Source organism: Lagopus leucura, unplaced genomic scaffold (genome assembly GCF_019238085.1).
Source record: "Lagopus leucura isolate 7727_CA_CO unplaced genomic scaffold, USGS_WTPT01 Super-Scaffold_806, whole genome shotgun sequence".
NCBI classification, from domain to species: Eukaryota; Metazoa; Chordata; class Aves; order Galliformes; family Phasianidae; genus Lagopus; species Lagopus leucura.
The window spans coordinates 3,866,066-3,892,385 of NW_024962260.1; the positions used below are offsets into that span (position 1 = coordinate 3,866,066).

The 26,320-nt window shown below is 39.5% G+C and overlaps 3 protein-coding genes across 4 annotated transcripts in view; 1 reads left to right on the forward strand and 2 right to left on the reverse strand.

The window, feature by feature from the left end:
• Positions 1-379: 379 nt before the first annotated feature.
• RAD9B (RAD9 checkpoint clamp component B) lies at positions 380-6,649 on the reverse strand (the record flags this gene model as incomplete). The annotated part of the gene is made up of 9 exons (XM_042865898.1): positions 380-1,250; positions 1,463-1,527; positions 1,927-2,033; positions 3,100-3,206; positions 3,532-3,631; positions 4,162-4,276; positions 4,755-4,904; positions 5,782-5,852; positions 6,532-6,649. Coding segments are annotated over 9 exons (960 nt in total), but the record flags the coding sequence as incomplete, so codon positions are not given.
• On the forward strand, positions 6,564-10,889 carry VPS29 (VPS29 retromer complex component). 2 transcript variants are annotated; one of them, XM_042865990.1, is made up of 5 exons: positions 6,564-6,656; positions 7,053-7,064; positions 8,635-8,826; positions 9,354-9,589; positions 9,898-10,889. In XM_042865990.1, exons 1-5 carry the CDS (start codon positions 6,654-6,656, stop codon positions 10,013-10,015), a joined length of 561 nt encoding a protein of 186 aa, XP_042721924.1. In that variant the 5' UTR covers positions 6,564-6,653; the 3' UTR covers positions 10,016-10,889. The 2 variants fall into 2 exon arrangements, with proteins under 2 accessions (XP_042721924.1, XP_042721925.1); XM_042865991.1 differs by lacking the exon at positions 7,053-7,064 and having other exon boundaries at positions 6,570-6,656.
• A 423-nt stretch (positions 10,890-11,312) lies between these two features.
• KNTC1 (kinetochore associated 1) overlaps positions 11,313-26,320 on the reverse strand; it is a 34,943-nt gene continuing 19,935 nt past the window's right edge. Inside the window, exons 40-64 of the mRNA XM_042865992.1 lie at positions 26,175-26,279; positions 25,167-25,295; positions 24,440-24,556; positions 23,625-23,734; positions 23,182-23,392; positions 22,712-22,801; positions 22,201-22,372; positions 21,747-21,805; positions 21,382-21,598; positions 20,775-20,848; positions 20,048-20,258; positions 19,830-19,939; positions 19,138-19,187; positions 18,464-18,542; positions 17,711-17,829; positions 17,013-17,148; positions 16,610-16,705; positions 15,733-15,789; positions 15,249-15,303; positions 15,054-15,117; positions 14,814-14,943; positions 13,120-13,209; positions 12,414-12,559; positions 12,133-12,220; positions 11,313-11,859 (exon numbers count right to left, since the gene is read on the reverse strand). Coding sequence (XP_042721926.1) covers positions 11,800-11,859; positions 12,133-12,220; positions 12,414-12,559; positions 13,120-13,209; positions 14,814-14,943; positions 15,054-15,117; positions 15,249-15,303; positions 15,733-15,789; positions 16,610-16,705; positions 17,013-17,148; positions 17,711-17,829; positions 18,464-18,542; positions 19,138-19,187; positions 19,830-19,939; positions 20,048-20,258; positions 20,775-20,848; positions 21,382-21,598; positions 21,747-21,805; positions 22,201-22,372; positions 22,712-22,801; positions 23,182-23,392; positions 23,625-23,734; positions 24,440-24,556; positions 25,167-25,295; positions 26,175-26,279 — 2,775 coding nt within the window. The 3' untranslated portion in view covers positions 11,313-11,799. The remainder of the gene's footprint in view (positions 11,860-12,132; positions 12,221-12,413; positions 12,560-13,119; positions 13,210-14,813; positions 14,944-15,053; positions 15,118-15,248; positions 15,304-15,732; positions 15,790-16,609; positions 16,706-17,012; positions 17,149-17,710; positions 17,830-18,463; positions 18,543-19,137; positions 19,188-19,829; positions 19,940-20,047; positions 20,259-20,774; positions 20,849-21,381; positions 21,599-21,746; positions 21,806-22,200; positions 22,373-22,711; positions 22,802-23,181; positions 23,393-23,624; positions 23,735-24,439; positions 24,557-25,166; positions 25,296-26,174; positions 26,280-26,320) is intronic.

Sequence of the window (26,320 nt, forward strand, 5' to 3'; positions counted from 1 at the left end):
TGACGGCGTCCTTCTCCTTAGAAGAGACTGCTCCAAAGAACAACGAATGAAACTGGAAAATGCAACAATCACAGGAGTAAGACACTGCATGTGAAACAGAATTTGAGGGCTAATTATTTCTGCAGATTGGGACTATGTGTAGTATTCAGCTTCTAAATGGCATCTAAGGTATAACACTGTTTTATCATAGAATGTAAATGTGATTGGGAAGGTCCTCACCTTGTGATAAGGAGACTCTGCTTCCAGCACTGCTTGGTCATCTGCCTTTGTTACAGCTGTTCCTCCTGTGCCTGCAGTACCTCTGTATGAGACTGGGGGAACACTTCTGACCTGTTTTGCCAAGGGACTTGCAGGTGCCCCTGACCCTGTGTTCTGTGCCTGCCCGTTCCATCGCGGCTTTTTGGAAGCAACTGCTTCAGCGCTGCCATCCTTATCAAAGCATTTGTGCACACGTGGCTTTGAGCTGAATCAGAGGGAATAGGTCAGTTTTGTAACATCCTCCTGCGTGCCTTTGTTAGGAGGTCTTAGTGCTAATGGAAGGCACTACAGCTTTAGCTTAGCTTCTCCACAACCCCTCTCACTGCAACAAAGCCCCATGGAGATAAAGCTGCAAGAGTATGGAGTGCTCCCCCTTGCACCAGAAGTCTCTGTGCTGTTCGTGTTATCAAGAAATGGCGCCCAAACTCTCGGCTCCTGGCTCACCGTCTGCTGCAGAAGTGGTGCAGCAGTGCAAGTAAGGAAAATGATCTGTGATCAAGAAGGGAGCATCTGGCTAAACCTTTCCTGTGCTGACAGGTAAGATGTGAGGTGCGTTGGTGCTCAAGCACACGGTGGCTGTCAGAGCTGTGGCACTGCCTATACGAGTATCAGACATAGCTGCGAGCTTCAGGGTAACAAATGCACTGATGGGGAGGGAGTGGTCTAGCTGTCGTGCTTTGCATCTCAAACTATTTCAATCTTTTTCTGAATCTATCCAATGCACAGCTTTCCTATGAATAAAGGCTCCAGGATAAGTACAGTGCTTATGAATACCCTGCACATCACTGAGTAGGAGAATCTTAAACTCAGCTGTTTCAGCCTGCTGTTCCAGTCTGCCTCCCTCCCCCACCTCTGCAGCCTGCTGTTACCTTTCCTGCATCTGTGAGAAGCACGCAGGCTCCTGGGAAGCCATCTCACTTCTGATGTCAGACAGCGTAGCCAAAATAAAGCTGGCTTCCAGCACTGCGTCTTCAATGCTGAAAGCAACTGGTCTAAACGCAAACAGCCACATACAGGGGTCTCGTTAAATGCTTTGTGCTCAGTAAGAAACTACTTCACCCCATGCTGCAGACTAATTAGAAATATAACTTGTAGCCTGACATGAATATCTGACTGTTACAGTTAAATGCTTGAGTAACCTGCAGATCAAAACAGACAGGGTGCTTATATCTCAACCATTTCCACAGGCAGCTCCAGAACGTACTTCCCAGGCATGTCCAAGTGGATGGAGACAGGAACACTGGTAGCTTCTGAAAACGCCAGCAGTCCCTGAAAAGAAGGGGTGAGGGGTTGAGTACTATTTTAAAAGTGGGAGAAGATTAATGTTAGAATTCAGCTGTTGTTTACTGGCAAAAAAAGGTGAAGTCTACTTTAAAGGGAAAAAGGCTACTGCTGCTAGATCACGGTTTCTGCTTTCTCTGCCAGGAGCTGTGCAGGTAGAATTACTGTGGCCGTGATGCTTATGCAGCAGTGTTCATCTTATCTCAGCATTGGGTAGATGGGGTTTGTTGTTTTAAGAGTTTCTTTGGAGATCCTTTCCAAAGCCATTCCTCAGCCAGCTGATGATAGTGCTGCTGGCCGGCAGGCCTGGTGGAACACCAGAGGCTGGGATTGTTCTTCTGTGTTATCCAGGTCAAAGTAAGGGAAAACAACAAACTCTTAACCTACCCTCAGTTCTCTAAGGCAAAACGTCACTTCGGAATCGACTCCAACTTGAAAGTAGTCAAACTCATCTGGACTCAGCTGTATTTCGGTGACCATTGTCTTTGAAAAGTCTGTTTGAAATAACAAGGCTGGAGTGAAACCTCAACAATATGATTATAATGATTTTTGTATCGGCAGCATCTCAATAAATAATTGGCTAATAATAAGTGGCTAATAATAGTAGATGTCCAGCTTATTTACATTAATTTTTGTAGTTAGGTAAAACAAAAAATCCTGACATTATTTACAGCGCTCTCTGTGGATTTACGTGGCTTTTAACAGAATTTATTTCATATTCCACAACGTGCTGTAAGCCCAGCACTGCTGCCAGCCTTGTAAATCTGCTCTCCCACAGGCACTACTGCTCTGGAAGACAATTGGGAAGACCAAAAGCAGTGTGACTTTAACAGATGGATCACAATCGCTGGCAACCTTCAGAGGACTACAAACGAGGGCTGAGGTTATTTGTTCTAAACTGTCATTTTTTTTCCTGGTATTATGTAAGTGAAAATGGAAAATAAGCTCTTCAGCATCAGGTGTTGCTCACTGTCATTCAACTGCTCGTTAATTATTGTCAGGTGTGTGAAAAGAAAACCAGAATGCCAGAATGCATCACAGTCTCAGAGGCAGTCAGAGCTCTGTCTGCACTGCGCTCCTGTCCGGCTCTCCTCCACAGCCTGACTGCTGCACAGCACTACCAACAGGTCCCACGTTTCTGTTTCTCAGCCCCCAACACACCACTGCACGCTCACACACCCCTGTGGGGTTCTTAAAACTGTAGAAACAAACGCCTGTAAGAGAGCTGCCAACTTCTATGAGGCAGAGCCACCGCCTGCAGCTGAAAACAAGTCTCAACAGCTGCCACCTCTTTGGAAAGGACACCTGAACGTGGAACACAATCCATCACCAGATAACGCGCTCAGAGGACGTGTTTTGTTTCAGTGTGTACAGAACATTTGCTGCAGGCAGCGCTTCGCATCACATGTGACGCAACAAAAGCAAAATGCCTCCAATTCCTTCTTTCTCTTCTGCCATCGACACCAGGCAAGTATTCCTAAACCCCAAGTTCTCTGAGGTACATTAATCCCAAAGGATGGCAGTATGAGCAGCGTTCCTTTGTGTCTTCTGTTTCCTTACCAGTGTCTTCCTCAGTGTAACTCCTGAAGCAAGCCCTCGTTGGAGTAACTGATAAGGTGACTTCTTCTTGACTCGTTGGAAAGTGAACCATTATATCAGTCAGCAGCCTATGAAGATGAATTTAGTACTAAAATGATTTTACATGAGACAAGTCATTGTCTAGCAATGGCAAAGGTGTGGATTCAAATCGTGGACTATGTGCTTCTCAAGCTGGCAGCAGGATTAATGGCACAACAACCCCTGATCAAATCCAGCTCCTGAAGCTGTTATGTGAAATATCCAACATCACAGCAAGGGATTTAGCAGCAATTCACCATTTCTGAGTGTGGGCCCTACCCACATTTTGGTCATGTTAGTGACAGCTGGAGCAGCATTGTCCTCTGGATTCTTGTTATTCTTTTCCCCAGAACAAAACATTTGAATGTTCATTACCTGGAGTGGGCTCTGAGGACATTTGGACACATGTGCTTTGCAAAAACAGCCTGCAATGGGTCACATTCTTGAAAAGCCAGATTATGTGTTTTTACAATACCTAGGTATAAAATATGTGAATGAAAATCAATGCTGGTCTAGAATTCTAACTTTTTAATATTAATTGCTCTTCCAAGACGTCTCAACAAAGGAAATAAATGACTCACTCTAGCTGTGTAGCAATATCTCACCCACAAATAGAAAACCAAATTCTGGTGCCCTCTGCCTTCCTTCATCCTCTTTGTTATATCCTCAAGTCTCTGACATTTTTAAGAATTCACAGCAAATGACTTAACAGCAACAGATGCAGGAAGAAAACCTTCAGCATTTAATTGTTACAGCAATATAAATGCTGGTGGAAAACAAAGGACAATTAACAAGTACACATAATTACTGACCAGATAAAAGTCAGTCTGGGAAATGCTGTTATAACTGCTTTTTAGCAAGGCAATGTCACGACATAAATTATGATGTGAAGAGGCTGAAAGCGTTTGGCATAATGTCCCATCAGTGACACTCAGTTAATAATTACACCTCGTCCTGCTGTCAGACTGCTCCTGCTTGTGGAAATGCACTGTATGCATCACGTACCATTTCTGCAGAGGAGCTGAAAAGTTATGTGGTGATCTTTAGCATTTGTGTAAATGCTGCATTTCTCCACGTGCCTTTCCAGCACGTTTACACATCTGAATATAGGAAGAACTGACTGAAAAAAAGCACACAATCAGTGCAGAGGTTACTCTCTAAGACATTTTGCAGTGTTATTTCTCTCATGCAGTTCATCCCCAGCTCCTGCTTTTATGACTGCTCTGTAAGCAGAGCGCAGGCTGCTGGTGTTGATCTTCGCTGCCCTCACCCACCCACAGCCCTGTTTGCAGAACAGTGTGTCAATGTTCTCCAGCTCACGCTGTTCTCAAAGGCTATAGGGAAACCCTCATCAGACAGAAACACAGCATTCCTTCACCCAAGATGAGGCTGATTCAGACTTTGGAATCTGCAAGGTACAGCTCAGGACTACACCTTTTAAACAATTAAACATTAACACTCCCTTCTGCAGAACTGCTCAGAAGCCCTTCAGTTTGGAGCAACCTGCATGCCCATAGGATCCTCCCCTACCACTTCGATTTGAAAGCGGGCTGACTTCCTGCTTTCAAAGCTGCATGTAGCAATGTGTTAAACTATACCTTAATGATCAATTTACATGCAAGTGACAACTGTTTTTCTTTCTGACAGGGCTGAGGCGCAGCTGTGCAGCAGTAATGTTGAAAAAACACGGATGAGAAGAAGACATACGCATATGCTGACCGAGAAGAATTCACTGATCTTAAGGCAAGCTGAAAATAAATGCAAAGTAATTCATTAACTCAGAGCTGTTTCGTATTGAGCCTTTAACAAAAAAGCCATCTCTGTACCTTCAGCGTGGTATCTTCAGAGCCACACCTAAGCCACAAAACCTTTATGTGTGTACATCTCCAAACAAATCCAGATGCATCACTTCTATTGCCGTGTTCAGACTTATCCCCTTTGTTATTACCGGTCAGAAGTCCCGGCCCTTATGCAGACATGGGAACCCAGTGCAGGGATGTGTGAGTTAAGCCTTGAAGTGCAGATTACCCAGCCCTTAGAAGTTGCATTTAAGTTATGTGAAAAACTGGTGCCTATTCTAAAACAATCCATGAGATACACAAATAAGCAGAGACTTCTAGCACCTAAACAACATCTCATTTACAAACAGTATTTCTACTTCTGATGTACCAGCCCCACAGCATGTTGAGCTCATTGCTTTTAATTAAGAAAGCTCTAGAGAAAAGAACAATTCTGAGGGAAGTGGTGTCTGATTAACAGGAGCCATTCTTCCTGCTGAGTCACACCAGGGCAAAAACATGTCATTTAAAGGCAATTTCTGATGCGAAGCAACACATCAAACTTCTGATTCGTGACAATGGGAATAAAACCCTTGGTATTAATCCGGATGTCCTGGACGAGCATCAGGTAACCAAATCCCCAGGAATATCAGGGACAGAGGAATGACCCTTCCGTGATATCATCTGCATAATTACAATCACGGAAAGCATGGCATTTGTCCACCTTGAAAGTGGAGGGAGGAAACAGAATGCAGCTCAGACTGAAGAATACCTGCAGGAAGAACTAACACCACAAACACTGTTTCCAACAAAGACTTCAAACTGTCAGTAAATCCAATGTACTTACACCTCTGTCTATGGGGTCAAAGCAGAACTCATCGCTAACCCGTGCCATGGCGTGCACTGCCCTCCCAAACACTGCCAGGGAAACAGAATGGCATGAGATGCATTTCAGGTTCTATTGAAAAACAAGTTACACCTCGTTAACTTTCTCCAGAATAATTTAAGGGAAAAAGTTAGACATTTATCATGCTTTTCCAAGAGAAATGATGGTGTGGGGGAAAGCGTTGCCCTTTTTTAGTGTCACTAACACCTCTGTGTTTCCACCCAGAGGAGCACTGTGGATTTGGTGTGTCCCTTTGCAGCTGTACAGCCCAACGTCACCAAACAATCTCACACTGACGGCACAAAATGCTGCTTTGGTCAGAAATGTCACTCTGTAGATGGCCACAAGACTGAACAAGCAGAACCCTAAGAAGCCCACAGAGAACCTGCTCTCAGATTTTACCACAAGCTCAAAGCTCTGTGAGGAACTCTCACAGCGTGGTGCCACGAGGGTAACGGCTCCTGTGCCCCAAACCCCGCTGTGGCAGCCGCACCCCACTTAGGGAAGGCTCTTCACTCTGCCCCGACGTGCCACCACCTCCCCTGAGGTAACAGGTACCTCTGAGGTGCGTCCCCCCAATGACACACTTCATGGCTGCCCGCCCCGCGCCCTCTCGCCTCACGTAACAGAAAAGGCGGGAAACCCCGCTCAGAAGAAAAAGACCCGGATGTAACCGCCGGAGAAACGCGTTTCGCGCTCTTTTGGACTTACGGTGGAGCCGTAGCGGAGGGGAAGTACAGGCGGCCTGACTTCCGGGAGAAGCCGCCTGACTTCCGGGAGAGAGCGCTTGACTTCCGGGAGTGGCTTCATCGGGCGGTGCGCTGCCGAGCAGGATGGTGAGCGGAGCGCTGGGTCTCGCCTTTGGGCTGCGATGCTCCTGAGGTGCTCCCGCGGCACCTCCAGGCGGCTCAGCGCCGACGGCGGCCCGAAGGAGGCCCCGCTTTGTGTCGGTCGGCGCCTAAAAATCCGCCTGTGGCCGAACTGAGGGAGATGGAGCGGGGAGGGAGCAGCGGGGCCGTGGGTGGAGAGCAGCGAGGAACCGTGTGTCGTTGTTGTTTAATTTTATTTTTACCGTTTGACGCTGCTTTCATAACATCGACAATTCATTAATTATGATTTGCCTATTCATTTGGCTCTGTTTTCTTTTCTGTTGCTTTCCTTGGTTTAACATTGATCACGCCTCGCCCTGTTTCCCATTCCCCTGTCTGCAATCAACTCCTCCACCCGCTCAGGCCGGGCACAGAGTAAGTTCCGTCCCGGCGCTGGGGCTGCGGTGGGGCTGGGGCCGCTGCTCACATCCCCTCAGCTCCGGATGTAATACGCTTCCATGCTGTTAGGTTTTGTGGATGTAGCCTACGGAGCTGTTTTTTTTTTTTTTTTTTAATTATTATTATTATTATTTTATTTCTTAATTACCAGGAGCTCAGATGTGGTTTGGGAAAATCTGGGGCCTGCCTGTTTGTTCAAGGGAAAAGGTCTTTGAGCTTCGTTGGGGTTTTGTGGAAGTGGCAGCAGTTTGATTAGACATCAAATGCAGAGCTGCTATTCCATGGCCCAGACCTTTAACCATCAGTGAGTGCATCTGTTTAGTGCCACTTTAATCAGCAATGAGACATTTTCAATTAAAAATAGGGGGAAAAGGCCTCCACAGCCACCCGAGTCCTCTATGCATCTTAACGTGGCTGCTAACATAACGACAGCTGCGTGGCTTAAAAATATAAGGTAAAAGCAAGTATTAAATAAGGTAAATGTGGTTACTGCTGCATACATCGGTATATCTGTGTATACAGACTATGTCTATTTGCAGACAGATCTGGTGGCTGTTAGTTTAGGACTGGAAGATAAGCTTTTAGGAACTGGCTTACTAACAAAGCTTTTTAATTGGAAGATAAACTCAATTAGTAAGGGGTTTTAGTCAAATCAATGGGGTGACCATCTCTAAATCCACTGGGTTTAATGTAGTAGCATTACGCCCCATGCTGCATAGAGCTTTTCATGCCCTTCTTGCAAAATTAATTTATTGCTACTTTGCTTGCATTAATTATTTTCTCTATTAGCGGGCTTAAGACTGTAGTTTAACGTTATACATCTTAATCTGGTTGTGTAATTTTGAAGTCCCCCCTTAAATTTATGTTCTCATTGCATCTGTAGAACTGAAGCTCCAAATACATAGACCTGGTAACAGAAACAGTGGATGCAGTAGTCCAGGTTATTTTTTCTGCAGTGTTCTCAAGGGTTTTGTGCTTTTTTTTCCCTCTTCATTTTGTTAGTCTCACTATCCTATGATATGTGTTCAGAACAAGCTTCCTGTTCTGATTAACTATTAATACATGTGACAAATTTGCTATTTGTTATTACTATTTTATAACTTAAATAGAAAGGAGCTTTAAAGGGATGTGGCCACAGTTCAGCCAAGTCTGTGCTTGAGAGCATCTGATACAGATGTCTGATATCTCTTCTAGTTTAAGGGGAAAAAGGGAGTGGGACAGCTTATGGTAGTTCCCAATTTTGTGTAAGTCACATCAAGTAGTAATGCAGTTCTTCTGTTATACTTTGCAATGACTTTCAGCAACAAAATCACAAAACCTCTGCAGGTTTGTAAGGCTTTCCTCTGGGTAGCATTCAGTATTAGTAAGGGCCCCTGTTTTCACTGAAATATGGAAATATTCCTTTATTTAATTCTTATTTTAGTAGCTTTTATATCAAAATACAATTGGGAAACAGAAGAAGACATTGTGGTGCTTTTTGTTACCTAATAATTCTCATCTTAAGTATCTGTAATGGCTTTTCTTTCCTGTCATGACGCCCGTTCAGTTGGTGTTAGTGTTAGGAGATCTTCACATTCCACATCGATGCAACAGCCTCCCAGCCAAGTTCAAAAAGCTGCTGGTTCCAGGGAAGATCCAGCACATCCTCTGCACAGGAAACCTCTGCACCAAGGACACTTATGACTACCTCAAGACCCTGGCTGGGGACGTTCACGTTGTCAGAGGGGACTTTGATGAGGTAGTGACCTCTTTTGGTGGTGGTATTTTGTGTTCAAGGCAGTGGTTGAGTTACTTGTACTTCTAAGTAAAAAAGTGGGCAGTCTGAGCTTATTTAGTGCTAAGAGTGAGAAGTAAACCGAGTAAAAGGGTTCCAATTAATATGAGTTGCAGTCAGTGTGATTAAAACTGAATTGGGCACTGAGCTAAGGCTAAGACTAGCTACCAGGACCTCCTGTTGTTTCTCTCTGAAATTCCTGGCATCTTTACCAAACTCTTGACAGTGCTTATATTATAAAAGCAGCCCCACGCTGGGGCAGCAGAACCAATCAGACTGACTTTTAGGTTTCATCTAGTGCTTTTTTTTTTTTTTTTTTTTAATAGATGAATTTGTACATCTAAACAGTTTGTAGGGTTTTTTTGTTTTATTTTTTTTTTTTTTTTTTTTTTTTTTAATAGATGAATTTGTACATCTAATCAGTTTGTAGGGCTTAATTAGCTTATTTTGCTTTTCTTTTTTTTTTTTTTTTTTTTACTTTTGATTCTTAGAACCTGAATTATCCTGAACAGAAAGTTGTAACTGTTGGACAGTTCAAAATTGGTCTGATTCACGGCCACCAGGTTATTCCTTGGGGTGATATGGCCAGCCTGGCACTGTTACAGAGGCAGTTCGATGTGGACATCCTCATTTCAGGACATACACACAAATTTGAGGCGTTTGAACATGAAAACAAGTTCTATATCAATCCAGGATCAGCTACAGGAGCTTATCATGCCTTGGAGAAGTAAGTAAAGCATGAGAAACAGCTGTGGGATATTTCTTTTTGATAAGAAAACTTGATCAGGTTGGGATTTGCCCAACGTTTAAAAATGTAGCCTTTAGTAGAGGAGGACTCGTTGTCCTTGCTGAGGCTCCTGGCCTGAAACGGATGACTGAAGTCCTTAAAGCTTCAGATCTGACATACTGTGCTTACAAAACTCACATCAGTTTTTCTCAGGAGATTCTTGCTACGAAGTCTGACAGTGAAACACCATTAAGGTTATTTTAAACACGCTCTCAATTCATGTGATGTTTTTTTTTCCTTCTTTCTAGCAACATCATCCCGTCATTCGTGCTGATGGACATCCAGGCTTCTACAGTAGTTACGTACGTCTATCAGCTAATTGGAGATGATGTGAAAGTAGAAAGAATTGAGTACAAAAAATCTTAGAAGATATTTGCTTGTGTGGTATTTTTACTGTCTCATTCCAGAACTGCATGTTACTGCAATCCTTCCTTACTAGTTTACAGAACTACACTTAATGTTTAACAGCTTAGCAGTGTAACTTCTTGGTAATAACTTTAAAACATTGTTTTCTTCTTTTCTATGTATGAATTGATTTGTGAAATATATTGAAGTGCTGTTCTTTCACGTTGTCATAAATTTCACTTCATAGAAAAGCAAGCCTTTATGAACTGTTGAAGAAAATGCAACAGTTGCACTCGGTTTTGAGATGTCTGCCAGTACTTTCATTTGGTAATGCTTATCAGATGTCTCCAGAACAGTGCATGGAGCTTTCAAAAAGAAGACTGCAAAAGGCTCGAATAAAAATAGCAAGGCCCCTGGGAGGCATGTTTGGTTTGCTTCAGAATCCATCTGAGGTTTGGATTTCTCATTCAGTATCAATGTAGTCCTTTAAGTGGATGTATTTTTGAAAAAAATTGGAATGAACACATACCTTGGAGTAGTAATTTCACTGTAGGAAGCTGAACCTGAGTTGTTTTATTACTCGGAGCACTGCTGTGCTTTAATGAATGACTGTCCCATTAAATCTGTGAACAGTGATGAGCTTTCCTTTATTTATGGCTTATATTTGATATTACATCTACCACTTGGCTTTGTGTAAAAAGGTTTTAAATAATGTAATTCCATACAGCACTTGTACTGCTGCTGAAGGCTAAGAAGTTGGTTGTTGAGGAAGGCTGGAGCTTTTGTCTCTCCTGGTCCCACGTACCTGCAGGGAACTGAATGCATTTTAACAGCTCTTGCTCCTTATGACTGCTGATTTTCCAATATAAATAAAGTTGTCTCTGCACAACATCTAGAATTTAGAATGGTGGCCTGTCTCCTTTGCATATGTTGTCCTTGGCAGTAAAAGAAATGGTAGTGAAGTGTGAGCAGTAGTAGTGAAGCACAGCAGTGAAGGCTGTGCTGTAGTTGTCACGAATGTTTTTGTGAAACAAGTCCATAAAACCCAAAGGATCAGCTAGAACTTACAGCTCTGTGTTGGTAACTTTGGCTAAACACCTTCTATTTGAAATGAACCTGCTTTGCTTACAAAAAAACCTCAGTATTTGAGCTTGGTAACTCAGACACTTTGGCTGCTATTTCCTGCAGTGAAATACGTGCTCCTTGAATTCTGCATGCATTCAGCAGGAAAAAGAACATCACCAACTTTTCTTGGCAAATTTATCTGTACATCAAAGCTTATAAAAGACTTTAAGGTCAATTTTGATATCGAAGTTGGTTTATTTGTGCTCACTGTAATTAAAATCACAATTTGTCTGTATATTTTACATGAAGCTGTCTATAAACTATATTTTACATGAAGCACAATGCTTCCAGTTTAAAACTTGATCACAATTATGTCAAGTTATGTCTGCATGAACAAAATCTTAGTGATCCTAAGAGCAGACTTCAATTATTAGAGAAATAATACAGAAATAAATGAAATAAAGTTAATCCTTCTTAAAGTCAAAGTGCAGAATATGAATGTTGCTATTGTATGCAAATAGGAACTCCTGCTCTAAATCAAACTTCTTTTTTTTTTACAAGGGACAGCTTATGGAAACACTCTAGAACAGATGAAAGGAAAAAGAAAAAGATGTGGAAAGCTAGGGCCAGCTTTTGGTGAAAGCAGTGAGGTTTTAGTTCAGAGTTTACTTGACCACGATGTGCATTGTGAATGCATAACACTCGTCTTGCCAGCAGAGGGAGAAAAGACTGAGGGTAAATCAAGACTTCATAGATGGCAGTTCTAGTACACACGTCTCCTGTGGTCCATTCAGGTACATCTGGAGGGTAAGAGGACAAAGGACAAATATGACAAAGGTTTGGAAAACAGGCTGTAATCTGAGACTTGTGAAAGTGCTTGAAAGCATGAAGTTTATCACTGTTCAGATTTGATTCAGGTAAAATGTGTTTGAATCAACAAAGGGATTTTATTACATAGAATATATTTTACTTAAAAATCAGCTAACAAGTATTTTTGCTAGAAGTTGAGTGAGAGTCCCAGATTAGAAAAAAGGAAAAAGTGCTGTATGAGGTACAAAAGTGGTTTATTTTACCTTCAGAACATCAGAGGATTTATCTAGCAGAGTAGGGTTTCCATTTTTCTCTTGATACTCTCGAATTAGGGCTGCTGCATCCTCAATGCTGTAGGAGGAAAGTTTGTTAACTTTGTCAACAGAAATTCTCTGAAAAGCCAAGAATTAAGCCATACACACCAAACTATAAACCGAAGTATGGCTCTGCAGTTCTGAGGTCAGATAGATCTGGTGATGGAAATGTAAAGTAAAGGAGAGATGCAGTGTTTGTAAGCAGTGCATCCTCTGTTTTATTAACCTACCAGTTCTTGTTGGCAAAATAATCCACCAGTTCTTTCATTCGGTGAGTGCTCATCAGCTGCTGCTTCACCAGTGGAAAATACTTCGTTTTTAAGAACTTTTCATATAGCTTCTCATTTATGATACTGTCCAAAATCAAAGATCTAATCTGTAGATTTAAGTTTCAGCAATGGGAAAGTATTAATATTTTATACATAAAAAATAATAAACCTTTGAATTAAAAAAAAAACAAAACCACCAGGTTTTTCTTATTGGACCTCCCATAAAGCTGAATTATTTCTTCTGCAGTGCTGAAAAATGGCAGATTTTCTGAAGGCTAATTTCAGATTTTGTTTTCAGATATGGAATTAATTAGAAGCTTGCCTTTCAGCAGCTTATGCACAGTAAGACAAGAGAGTACAGTTTCATAACCACTTGATGTTTCTGCTTAGAACATTTTTTAGAAAAATAAAGCAGTGCTACTGCAAACAGTGCTGGGACAGTCTGTAAGAAAGCACTGTGTGTATGCATGTGTGTATATCTGTATCTATAAAATACTAATCCAGTTGCACAACAATAAGAAAACAGCAAATTCTGCTATAAACTTCAGAAGTGTACGTTATGTCAACTGATTTTTGGCAAGGTCAGAGGAGAAAGGAAAAATGTTGTGTACAGGTATCACTGAGAAAAGCCTGTAAGTCAAAGGTAAATGAATTAAATCTTACCTACCTGAGAAGCAAAAGCCACCACTTCTCCAGCATTCATATGCTCATCTATTTGTTGCAGCACAGTTTCAGTATTACATGTTGACAAGAAAGCCTTGCAAAAAAAGAAAAAATTACCATTCTGCCAATAATTGAAGTAGAAGTTTTCCTTTCAGAACAAGTGTTTGATTTACTCAAGAACAATTAATATTTTAAAACTCAAGGCACAAACATGTAACTCAAACCAGGATCTGTGCAATCGGACTGAAGGAGTAGTAATTCCTATTGCTGTTAACAATTGTGTACATGTTCACATGGGTGGATAGTGATAGAGCAAGGGGGGGTGGTTTTAAATTACAACAGGGAGGTTTAGGTTGGATATTAGGAAGAAGTTTTTCACTCAGATGGTGGTGAGGCACTGGAACAGGTTGCCCAAGGAGGCTGTGGATGCCCCATCTCTGGAGGCATTCAAAGCCAGGCTGGATGTGGCTCTGGGCAGCCTGGGCTGCTGGTTGGCGACCTGCACACAGCAGGGTGTTGGAACTGGATGAGCACTGTCCTTTTCAGCCCAGGCCATTCTATGGTTCTATAATTTTCAAAAGTTATTTTCATGTAGAAGTTACAGGTTTTTGACTCATTGCCATACATTTCTTACACTGGTACTATGATTTGGGAAGATCTTCCTGACCTTAACTTTTCTGAAGGAAAACCTAAGAACTGAAGATACCTTTACTAGTGCCAGTTTGCTCATGACTGATACAAGCACAGCCTTTAATACTTTACCTGGAAAAACGATGCAGAACGTAAATGAATGGAAAGAAAGAACAGAAAGGAATTTAAATAGATGTATGAGGATTGCTAGGTCACGGCCTGAACCAGTGATTGAGTACCAGGTGAGAAGGTGTGGCTAACCCAGGGCACACAGCTGTAAGCAATGCACCCAGGATCCACCTCTCCCCACTCATTTAAGTTAGCAGCAGAAGCAGCAGGATTCTTTTTAGAGCTCTCCCCTTCTAGGGACTTGGCTGACTTTCAGAAAGGGTAAGTCGCTTCTCCTTGTATTGTCTTCTGAATTGTATCTTGATAAATGCATTTATGAGCATGGTTGTATCCTGGTAGAAAGCAATTTCATTGCCTTCCTTTGCTCCATAAAGTATATCCTCACCATTTGTAAGAGAAGGTTCACAAGAGAACTTGTGTATCAAGCATCTTTATTAGCAGGATTCGATAGATACAATCTGTTGTTGAACCAGCCCTCAGCAATTACATGGGTCGTCAGTAGCTTTGTACACTGCTTTGGCACATGTCTTGTGTATGTTTCTGTGTGGTTTTTCTTCCATGTGCACTGACTGTTTACCATAAGCAAACATTTGATGTTAGAGAGCCTAAAACTTAGGGCTGTGTTTTCAGGATGCAGATATGTAAGTCAGCCACTAAAACCTATCTGCTGAACCCTCCCAGAAGGCCCTCTCTAACACAAAAAAGGCAGTCATATGGCAAAGCTGCTGAGAGTGACTTGAAGCTTAAAAAATGAGTAAGTGTTCACATGATCTCTTTCAGAAGGAGAAATTTGAGGTAATAGTCTCTGTGGGTGGGAGATGTCTAACATCTGTTGGCAGTGATAGGCTGCTGCTAGTCTAAAACTGCCACCTTCCAGTCTCTGTTGAACATAACACGCGTAAAAGGCATTTCCCTTGTTGCAATATAAAACTTCTTTACCTGAATTTGCTGCTCCCGCTTCTCAAACTGAGGAATCAGCATCAGGCATCCCAAAGCAAAAGCTGGAAGGTCCAACTGTGCGTATTGTTTAGCTATTCCAATGACATCCAAGTCAGCCAGTACAGGACACCTTCAGTAGAAGATGAGGAAGGAAGTTCTCAATCATGCTATGCATAAACAGATGGCTCAGCGTTGTCAACAAAACCACTTTGAGAATTTTGAGCCAGATAAAACACTTACTTGAGCAGAATCACAAAACACTCACAGCATTCTTCTATCTGTTTAGGACTTGGTGGACATGAAGCTAAGAGATAAAGAAGCCATGATAAAGTAAATAATTTAAGTTGCTATACAAGCATGATAATATATAAGCTATATATATATATATATATATATATACACATATACATGATGTATACCAGCTAATAATCCTACCTGTGAGAAATGGTGACAAAACCACACTTCGCCAAGCTCGACTGAAGCTGGGAATCTGTGACAGCAAAATTCTAAAATTACAATGTTGCCTATTTATTTGCTGTGCTTGTGAACGCAGACATCTTGACCCGTTACAGGAGGAAGGAACTGATGAATTTTCTTTTTATATTGATGAACTATTCCCTAACATTGCTTTCCTCACCTTGTAGTTTAAGATCTTGCTATATTTTGACTGATAGTTATTTAGTTTAACTTCAAAAACCCTAAAAATAAGTGTTTACTGACCACAGCATGAAATACACTATGTTAATCAGTAATTAATAACTATACTCCCCTGCATATTGCAGTGTCATGAAATAATAATTCAAAAAGCATCTTTTCATGCACCCTTTTGGTAGATGGCTTGCATTCAGTCCCATGTACAAATGTGAAGTTAAACTCCTGCTCAGGGAAGAAGAGTAGGAGCCACAGAATACTTGCTTACCTGCCATAATGAGTGAACCCCAGTAATCGCTATCAGAACTTTCCTAAGATAATGAATCTGAAACAAAAATAATCCATTATAAAATGCTACAGTGTTCTTAAAGATTTGATAATGTGCAGAACTGTGCTGTGCTTGTTGTCTACAGGATGTCAGCTTAGAGTTCCTCAAGGCACTTTTGCTCCTGTGGGAGAAGTGACATGCCTTAATTAAGCTATCACTAGCAGCAGTGGCACATGTCTCAGTGAATACCTACAACTTCAGCACCCACTGATGCTGAAAACATTAGGATTTCATCTTTGCTATTAAGTGCAGAACTCTTATTAGATTAAGGCTAGCTTGAACATCAGCTTTTGATATACCAATATTGCCAGGTACATCTATTACTTGTTAGGTTGTAGAAGCTCTACCTCTGATTGTTTATCTGTAATTAAGTAAGTTTGTGAATGACAAAAATCAGGATTGTTATTGTAAGAAGTTAATTATAGGGGTAATATTTTTTGAGCATAGATGGTGTGTATTTACATGAAAATATGTATGTGCAAAGAAAAATATGTGTATTGCATTGTAAAATTATAATGATATGAAAAGTTATCATCACAGAACTTATTCTTGCCATCTGAAAGGCCTTCTGTCTTCAAAAAAAAAAAATAAAAATTGAAGCAATCAAACAAAAAAAAGAGAACAACTAAAGATCAAATTACTGTTAAAAGACAAATTTCTCAAAGCTTCATCGGCCTACAGCCAAACAACCTCAGTTCTAAATTATAGGTATGTGAATTGTAAACTTGCTGTAACTGTCACATTCCTTAGAAATCAGTGGCTAAAAAAAGGCTTTTTCTCACCTCACTGCAGAACATCATGCTTAAAAATTCCTTACCATATTGAAACCAAGAAGTTTCTGTAGTAGGCCATTCCACAGCTGGAAGTCGTATACTTTATATTCTAGGCTAAGTTCAGTCACCAGCCTGACAGCCTAAAGGAGAGCAAGGACACAGTGTGTTCTAATAAATACTCATTTCATGATCTTCAGATCTTTACTGTTTTCCAGTGTAATTTTAGATTCTGCTGGCATTACAGGGATCTTTCACTACGGAAAGATTTCAATCAAGCCATGCTGAAAATTATTTTATGTAGATTAGAATAGAGTTGAGTGAGAACGACAACAATGAAAAAGTACATCTGTACTTGCTATATATGTATTCTATTTTCATGTACTACCATCTACCTGGAAATCTCATTTACCTCCCTTTTGTAAATTGCAAAGGATTTAAAAAGAATACCGTGGGTTCATGGCTGTGATTCTTCCATAGGCCCTTAATCATTCCTTCCTTAGGACTCTTATGAAATGATTCATAGGTATATGGAATATTCAAGACTTCAAATTCTGCCAGGTAAATGAAGCATTTTAGAAAATACCTGTAAAAAGCCACAAAAAAAAACAAGCTAATGATAAATACCACTTTCCAGTAGAAGCCCTTAACTCCGAATTGCCAATGTGGAACCTGTATTCTAGATATTTTCTATGGAAGTTAGCTGTATATATATATTTTCAAAGAAATAACATTCTTGTGGGATTTTGGTCTAACTTTGCAGAGAACTGTGTCTTTGCGTGACCAATTTTGAACTTTAAAGGATAATTTATTCTCAAAATGAGGTATTCAAGAGCAGAATCTGAACAGAGTCCTAAATATATAAAGAAAATATTTAATCTGCCACAGAAATAAATGCAGTTCATAAAAACTGAACAAAATGTTTTCTGCATAATATTCAGGTTTACAAACTAGGCATCTGGTATACTGGACTGCATTATATTGAAGCTTAAATACATAATCATGCTCACCAACATGTTTTAAAAGCTTAAAGGGAAAAAAACCCAACAACAACCAGATCCTTCAAATATATATTATTTCTTTCCAAAGTCCACAAAGACTAATAATACATCCTTATCAAGGAAGACCTAAGGGAAAATTCATCTTACTTTACTTTCTTAATGGGTTTCTTGAAGAGTGATTCCACAGTGCTGGTATCTGCCAGGTAGAGCAGACACTTAAGTGCTCTGCTCCTGTGAGCAAATGTCAGCTGATTAACACCAATGGGCTGAGGGGATGCAAAAAACAGAGTGGAAAGCAGACGTTAACAATGAGTGGGTGAACAAGAAAGCAGCTCATGTTGTAGGATTTTCTTCAGATTTCTGGCAGATGTGTTTAGCAGAAATGCATGCTAAGTAACAGACATGTTCAACGTTTATATTACCTAGCTAAGATAGATTGTCACCTTCCAAGAGCACTGCTAAACCTTTTCTCTTCTAGATGTAAAGCTATTGTTGCAGGCAAGAAAAAATATTTGTGATTTATAGTATCACAGATATCTTTAGTAAGAATAAAAGGTTAAATTTGTGCTAGAATGATTTTTCCCTCTGTTCAAATTCCACACAAAGTGAGCTAAAATATTATTATATTGGCTTAAAGTGCATTCTAGAAAATGTTTTATTCAGATTAATATTAACAATAAATTCAGAAAACCCAGAGTTCAAGGGCTGCTCTTGGCAACATTTAAGGAACATCACAGCTTTACTCCAAAGGTGACGCATGGAGGTAGAGAATCATAGAGCTCACATAGGTCATCCGCAGCTCTCAGGATGAACCAATGCAGTTTGGTAGATGACACTTGATTTTAATTACAGATGAAAATATAATAAGTAGAAAGGTAAAACTAGAATTTAAAAACTTACAGATGTGGCAGATGTTGTAATGGCAAAAAGCATTCTTGAACTGTAATCCATTGGGTGTGACTGGAGTAGATATATAACTCTGCAAAAATGAATTGTTTTTAATACAGCATAGCTAATGAGTGCAATGAATCAGTTTTCATTCAAATTTAAATGTATCTCGCTGTCAAAAAGAGTTTGAGGATAAGAGATTCCAAGGAACCTGAGAAGAAAACTTCCAAATAACTCTTAAAACTACTCTTAAAATAACTGTATCTGTAAGCTACTGCAAATCACATTTCACCAGAAAACAAATGATATAACCTTCCAGAGAACAAAGAAACTATGCTTCTTGTAACACCTGGAAGTAATTATTTTTTAGTCTGCCTTAAAAAGCAGCTCTTGCACTAACAAAGTGGCAGAACTGGAAGTGTTTGGGGGTAGCTACACCTCCTCTGCAGCTCTTAGTGTTTACTAATCAACAAAGAAAACTGCATTTATATAGTAGGAAAAAACTTGCATTTTGGGATGTCAGCTTTTCTGCCCTAAATTTGTTTAATCACCACAGCTAAGAATTCTATCTTACCAGAGGCTGCAGAATAAATTCTGAATCACATGCAATGTTAGGTTTCTTGAAAAAGCCAGATAACTTGCAAGTTAAGACTAATTAACTGTTGCATACAAAGCAAATTCTGTACCTTCGGAGTTCTTCATCTTCCTGTGCATCTCCAAAGATTTCTTGAGTTTTCTTTAAAAAGACATTAGAAAATAGTTTTGAGAATTCTCTGAATTGTGAACTGCTAGGATAAATAGCTGGGTTATCCTTTTATGACAGGGTTTAAGCAAGCTGGGCACCCCTGCTAATGTAGCCAAGTGAAGGAATTTTGTTTTTATCATTTCTTTATTTATGTAACAGTGTGTTTGGCAGTCAACACTATTCTTCAGTCCCTCCCCCTGCTAACTGGCATTTTGAAGCAATGTTTGTTCCCTGCTCTTCTCATAAAGCTGTATGTTGCATAGGCAGCAATTAACTCTGTTGAGTTGCTATGGGATAGGATTCTTTGTCTCAGTGACTTAAAAATTCCTTTACTGTTTTGACTGGTGACACAACATTAGTGCAGCATAAAAATGAGATTTTAAGCTCTAGCCTGAGAAAAGAGAAAGCATCTCAAAACATTCAGTGTATCTAGTTCTTTCTAGAGAGGCTGACTTGCAGCAATATAAAAATTGTATTAAAATTGTTAGAATTCTGAATTCAGATGCAGCTTCAACAGATTAATTAATTAACTAAGAGTGAATCATTCAAAAAAGTAAGGTTTTTGCACAAGTGAATAAACAGACATGTAGCTGGATGTTTATCATCAAAACCAAATCTTCAGTGATGACTTACTTCTGAGGGCAGTGTGTTTGGACACAGCCATTTATTCAGCAGTTTATTCAAAATTTTGTTCATATCCAGGTTGTTAATTTCAGCTATCTCCTTAGCTGCCATATGGATATCTACACAAACAGAGACAATATGTTAACAGTCTGGTAGGACTTGGCCTAGTGTTCTTTACAAACAACAATTACTTGCATCTTTTGCAACTAGATTATGCACATGCTTACCTGGATAATCTCGACCTGTCGGATTTTGGATTCTTTGGTCTATACTGTGGTGTTCATACAGTAAAACAATCAGGTTTGCTGGTTTTGCAATAGACTTTAAATACTCTGCAGTGTTCAGCTTGTAGGTTATTAGAACATTTTCTGTTGCTGATCGCTTATACTGCATATATAACTTCTTCTGTAAGACTTCTGCTTTTTCATGTGATTCATCCTTTAGGAAAACACCATAGTTTTATATTAAACAATCTCTTTTAATTGCTTCTCAGCAATTCTATACAGAATTTGATATTTATAAGCAAGGATGAGAGTCTCGTTTACACTATTCTACCAAGCATGAAATACCAGCTCAAGGATGAAGAGCCAATGCAGATTTATTTTATGCACTCCTACAAACACCTGAAGTGTCTTGGAACACGTAAAACAAATTAAATATGCTACTGGTCTCACAGTTGGAACAGACTCAGTCTGATTCTCCTGCAGCACATGCTTGTAATGGGAGAAGCAACAACTTTTTTTTTTAAGTTGCATATTTGTTAATTTTTTGCCAGGTTGTGAACAAAAGAATGAGGTTCCCCTGAGGAGTCCATTAAGCAGGAATTCGCAGAAATACAGTATCTAAGAGGGCTTATTATGATGCAGTTTGTATATCGCTATTCAAAGCACCAATGGACAAAATGAACATAAATACCTCCTATAAAAAAAATCGTTGCAAGAAGTTTGCTGTTACCTTAGCAGTAGTATTCTTAAGCCATTTCTCAGCTAGACGGAGGCAGAACTTCAATGCCTGAATCTGATCAGGGCCTGTTGTTTTTGTTTTTGTTTTTTTTTTTTTTTAAAAAAGGAAAATAAATTAGTTTTGATGAATCTCCTTTACATTATACAAAATATCTATTTTAATCTCTTGTTTATTTCTTCTAAGCTATTTAAAAGATTAGGAGAGCTCTTGTTCCTTGAGAGCAACAGAATTATGTATTCAGATTCTGAGAAGGGAGAAGCTAGCTCAAACTTGGCTGAAATATTTGCTTCTGCAGGCAAACTTGTCTGGCAGAACATGATATGTTGTGGAAAGCTAAACATTAAAGAACTTTAAGCAAGACAGTGTAACTTAAGAGGAAAGAAAGGTACTTTCCAGTGATACTGGATTATACAATGGATGTCATTCTAGCCTTTTCAAAATCTGATGTAGGAGAAAAATGTGGTTTTGCTCACCAGCTTCCCCAGGAAGTATCCAAGAATAGTATTTAGTGTTTGATTACAGCCTAGCTTTTCTTTTCCTAAATCTATTCTCCTCCTATCTTTGCTTTACCCATCAAGTCATCAGATATGCACCTTACCTGTGGGAAATTCTTGTGCAATCTTATGGGCCATAGCTACAGCCCACTCTGGATTAATTATAGACAGTAGATATGACTGAATTGTCTGCACAGTTTTAGTTGTTTCCTTGTTAACAACTGATGTATACCCCGTGTTTCTCATTTCAAATATTTTTGGTTTCAACTTTTTTTGAAAGACATGCTGAGCTGCAGACATGTGCAAGGTATCCAGTGAAACCTAGAAAATTATTAAAGATGACAGTTGTCAAAATGTCTACAGTGAGACCAAATTCACACTAAAGACAGAAGAAAAATTTGTACCTTTTTTCATATAGAGGCAAAAAAAGAGAATCTAGAAACAAATCCTTTTTAAGATTCAACTTTACCTTCATTAGTTTGGAAATCAACAGAAGTGTTGGAAAAGATTCCTCACTGAGCTCTGCAGCTGCAAAGAAAAAGACAGATGCTGGTGGCAGTGTCACAGTCCTCTTGCAGCTTTCTCTATGAAATTAAGCACTTGCAGTGTTGTTAAGTGCAGGCCTTCACTGAGAGTGAAGGAATGCAAACTTAATTAGGCAAGCTGGCCTGGCTTTTAGGATACGGGTTATTTTGGTTCTGAGGTCCTGAGAAAATCATTTGAGGACTGTGTTCTGCGTTGTGTATACTATCTTAACTCAAGCCAGCTACCTGGGAGCACAATTGCATTCAGAAGCATTCGGGAAGGTAACTGTGTTAGTAAGGAAATACAGTTAATGTAAATATGGACTTGAAGTAAAAGTTCACAATTAGCAGAGAAAAACAATCATGCATATATAAAGCCTGGAAGAATACCGAACGTACATATAATGTTCCAAAAACACTGTGCAGTTCTGAAGAATATCAAATGAAAGGGTAGTCTGGTTTCAGAAGCTGGAGATAAAGGAATCATGTGCTCTGAAACATACTGGTGTTCCAGGTCCACAGGTGGGGAAGTTCTTTTATATGACTCCAGATGTTTGAGAAGGCTCAAAGCCTATTGAGGACAAAAAAAAAAGGTAAAGAAAAGAACAACAAAAAAAGCTATAAGACCACTCTATTCCCTCTCCCCTCTCCTGAGTAAAATATCTAAGAAGATATATATATGTATACGTGAAGAGTTGCTGTGTGCCTGTAGAGTTTCTGTCTCTGCTATGAATTATTGTTGAGAAACTGTTAGAGATCAGTAGTTTATTTTCTGAATGACAGCTGCGTAGATAGCTTAATTTCATTAATTTCAACAGACTCTTGAATAACTACACTAATAAATAGGGAAAAACAAAAGAATAGAATAACAAAGCCATTATCAAGGTAGCAGCACCATATTTGGACATACCTGATTGAGCTGAATACTGGTATTCCTTTCATCAGCGTTCTGTATCACTTTCAAGACAATTTCAATAGTTTCATAGTCATAAGGATCAAGCTGTTCAAAATAATGACCTATTTTAAGATCTTACATGATTTGTCTTACAGAACATAAAACTGAGTTAATTCTTTTCAATTTTAATGCAAACTATATTGATGTAACATTGAAGAAAGAAGACAAGCATCACAGCACGCTTCTCTAAAAAAAGAACCCTCCAGTTCATAATACTAAATCCTAAAAGAATTGTCAAGGTATTACACAGGAAGACCAAACATTGTGAGGAAAAGAAAAAACTGTGCAGATGCTTTTTTTTTTTTTTTTTTGCCCTTGTCTACTTCTAATGTAGACTTTGACATAGTTACAGTACGGTATATTTTTTTTTTCAGAAGGAGCTTGGCTTTTTGTCTTTGTAGTTTTTTTGTTGGCTTGTTTTTTACCTTGTACAATATTCCACTGAGGCTGGTGACCAGGTCATTTGTGCTGTTCAGCAGAGGAATTATTTCTAGCACTCTGGCCAGTAACGTGTCATGAGATTGTTTCTCACTGCATTCTGCAGAGTCAGCTTCAACGTGATTCCTATTAGCGTTCTTGAGAAGAAGTGTTTCAATGCAAAGCTGCAATGCAGCATCGCTGTCCAGCATGAAAGTTCTAGGAGAGGACAGAATGTTATTTTTTCTTTGTGACTTCTGATGTCGTCATTATTTCCTTATGACCAAATTCATCAGAGCCCTGTATGCATTCTGGTTCACACTAGTTTTTTTTTTTAAGAACTATTTAGGTATTGCATACATCCATAACTGCTTAAGCTAGAATAGATTTCTGTAGGCATGGTTATGATTACAGTAGCAATTAAATGGAATACATTTGACTCAAATATTACCTGCAGTAATTCAATATGAGATCTGTGCCTACTTCTGGATTTTGTACAAGAGCTCTTATGAGGTCCTTCTTCCTTACTGGTGGTTGTCTAAATACAGTCTCAAAAGAAATCTACAGATAAGAAAAAAAATGTTATCATCAGACCAAAGAATTCTTTTGAATAATACCAAGACTAATTCCTCATATAGTTAGCCTTTTTGTTTTTCTTTAGTTTCAAGCCAGAGATTTTTAGAGCAGGAAAGAACAGTACATTTGTTGACTGTGCTCTGTGCCCAGTAATCTTCAAGTTCCTTTAAGCATACTTGTATGGGAACTACTGAGTCATGGCCTGAACCTCTGATTGATCACCTGAGGCGAGCCATGAGCCAGCCAGAGGAGCACAGGTGAAGGCAATTCAGCTGTGCTGCCAGAAGGGGTGGAGCCAGGCTCCTAGACCTATTTAAGAGCTGGCTACCAGTGGGGAAGGATCTCGTCTGGAGATCCCTCCTTCTGGTGTTTTGTGGTGAGCCCAGCATAAGGGTAAGCCTTCCATATATTCTCTCTTGTTATCATAGTCCACTTCGCCTAACTCTCTTGTTTATTTTTGATTGTAACATCTTGATATCCATTGATTTTTACAATACTCAATTACTCTATTTCTCATTTTTCTGAGCTTTACTTAAAGAAGCAGGCAGAATAAATAAAATAAAACCCAACTTTCCTTACTCTTTAAGAGCAAATCATCTAAAAGCAACAAGCGCTATATATATCAGAATGTCTTGACTTTTCATCAGTTATTAAAATTCTAAAATAATAAAAGATAAAAATCAAACTCACCCCAAATTTACCAAGCTGGATTCCCCATTCTGCATCAGTTATCAGCTCTCGGAATTTTTTTTCTTCTGCTGCTTCACCATATTGGATAGCAAGCTGTGCTCCAACCAGAGCTACTGACTTAAAGGAATGGGAAGGGAAATAGAGGTACAGTAAACAATCTGGAAGTTAGGAATTGTAAGATGTAAATTCTTAGAGGAGCTTAAAACAATTCACAGATGATTACACAACTGTAACATAGAAACAATCCTTACAGAACATAATGTTAGGATTCCCTCACCTCCTGTTGAGGAGTTGAAAACTACTTGAAAAATTCAGGTTTTATCTCAAAAATATTATGCTAGTACTGTGCTACTCTAAGTGCAAAGAATGCACTTATCTTCCCTTATGTTTTATTTGTTTCATCTGTGAAAATTGCAGTTAGAGAACAATTTTCCAAAACACTGGAGGTTTGAGTTATAGTGGCTTAGGGGAAAAAAAACTAGAGATTTTTTCTTTTTCAAGCTTTGGAATAAGTCATGGTTAGCTAACCTTGTGCCTGGACTTACATTGTGCTAACTGTTCACAGCAACTCTCTGTGCAGTTTTACCATGTGGCAAACAGATTGCCACTGAGAGAGAGCAACCAGTTCTAACAGCCATACCCATTTCTATGCAATATTGCTGACATCTTGAGAAATCTCCTAAACATTCTGTATATACTAAGGAAATATATTGTCTTGAGAATTTACCAGAACTTTTCTGTAATTTTGCCACGTGTTGTTTATGACACCCCAGAGCTTATTAAACGTATCTTCCCTGGGCAAAATAGCACAGTACCCCAGTGCCAGGTCCTGATCTATGAGACGACAGTTAAACACCTGTGGTTTGGAAAAAAAAAGAAGTTAAATGTTCAGATTTTGTTTAAATAGGTCTGTTTCTATAAAATATAACAAATCTGTGTTATGCATTATTGCACAGCTGTTGAAGTGTAACACCTCTAAATTAAAGGTGCCTTGAGTGTTTAAGTTAGGATTAAAAAAAAAAAAGGAAAGAATAATAAGTGTTCTTTCAGGAATTTTAGATCAAAAACACTGAAGTCTAGTCTAAAAGTTTTTGCTCTTTGTCAGAACTTCCTTAGAAGACAGTACATTCTAGGTTATACAGTGCTTTAAAAAGAAAAGACCAACAACCTCCCTTCAACTAAAAGAAGTCTAAAGACCAAAAATTGAAACTAAGATTAAAAACAACTTTTATTGTAGTGTAGAGCACTTTAAAGGCTCCCGAAGAGGTCATGCTCCCCCTGTATATAACCTTTCAAGCAGAGCTACAGGCATACAGTCCAAAATCCACAGTTTACAAGAGGCTGAAACACGCTAGGGCTATAGCATGTTCCTGCCAGCAAGGAGGTATCAGTTCAAAGTCTGTTCTATAATATGTGCCCCAGCTGTGGAAGGAAGCAAGGAAGCTGGGAATGAAGAGGCAAATGCTGTCAGGCAGTCCAGCCCACTCCTGCCCCATTGAAACATGAAGCTGTGGAATCCAGTTCCCTTCTAACATTTCAATGCTGTCGGTGCGTCCCCTTATCTTCATGGTTTTCCATAAAGAAAACCATGCTGTATGATTTTTCCCACAATGAATGCATTTGGTGGCATTTAGCCACACAACAATTTCAGAAAGGGATTCTGCAATGGGAAGGGCAGCCCCTTCCTTGACAGGGAAGAAAGAGCTTTTTCTTAGCCCTTTCAGAGAATTCTTACCTTGTGTAGCAAGGTCATGATAGAGGTCTTAATTATTGATGCAGTTGTCTGTTTCATAGCAATGAGAAAACCTTTGATTTCAGCTAGTGTGTTGCCATCATGTAGCTAATACAAAGAGACAATCAGCACACGTAAAGATAAATTCC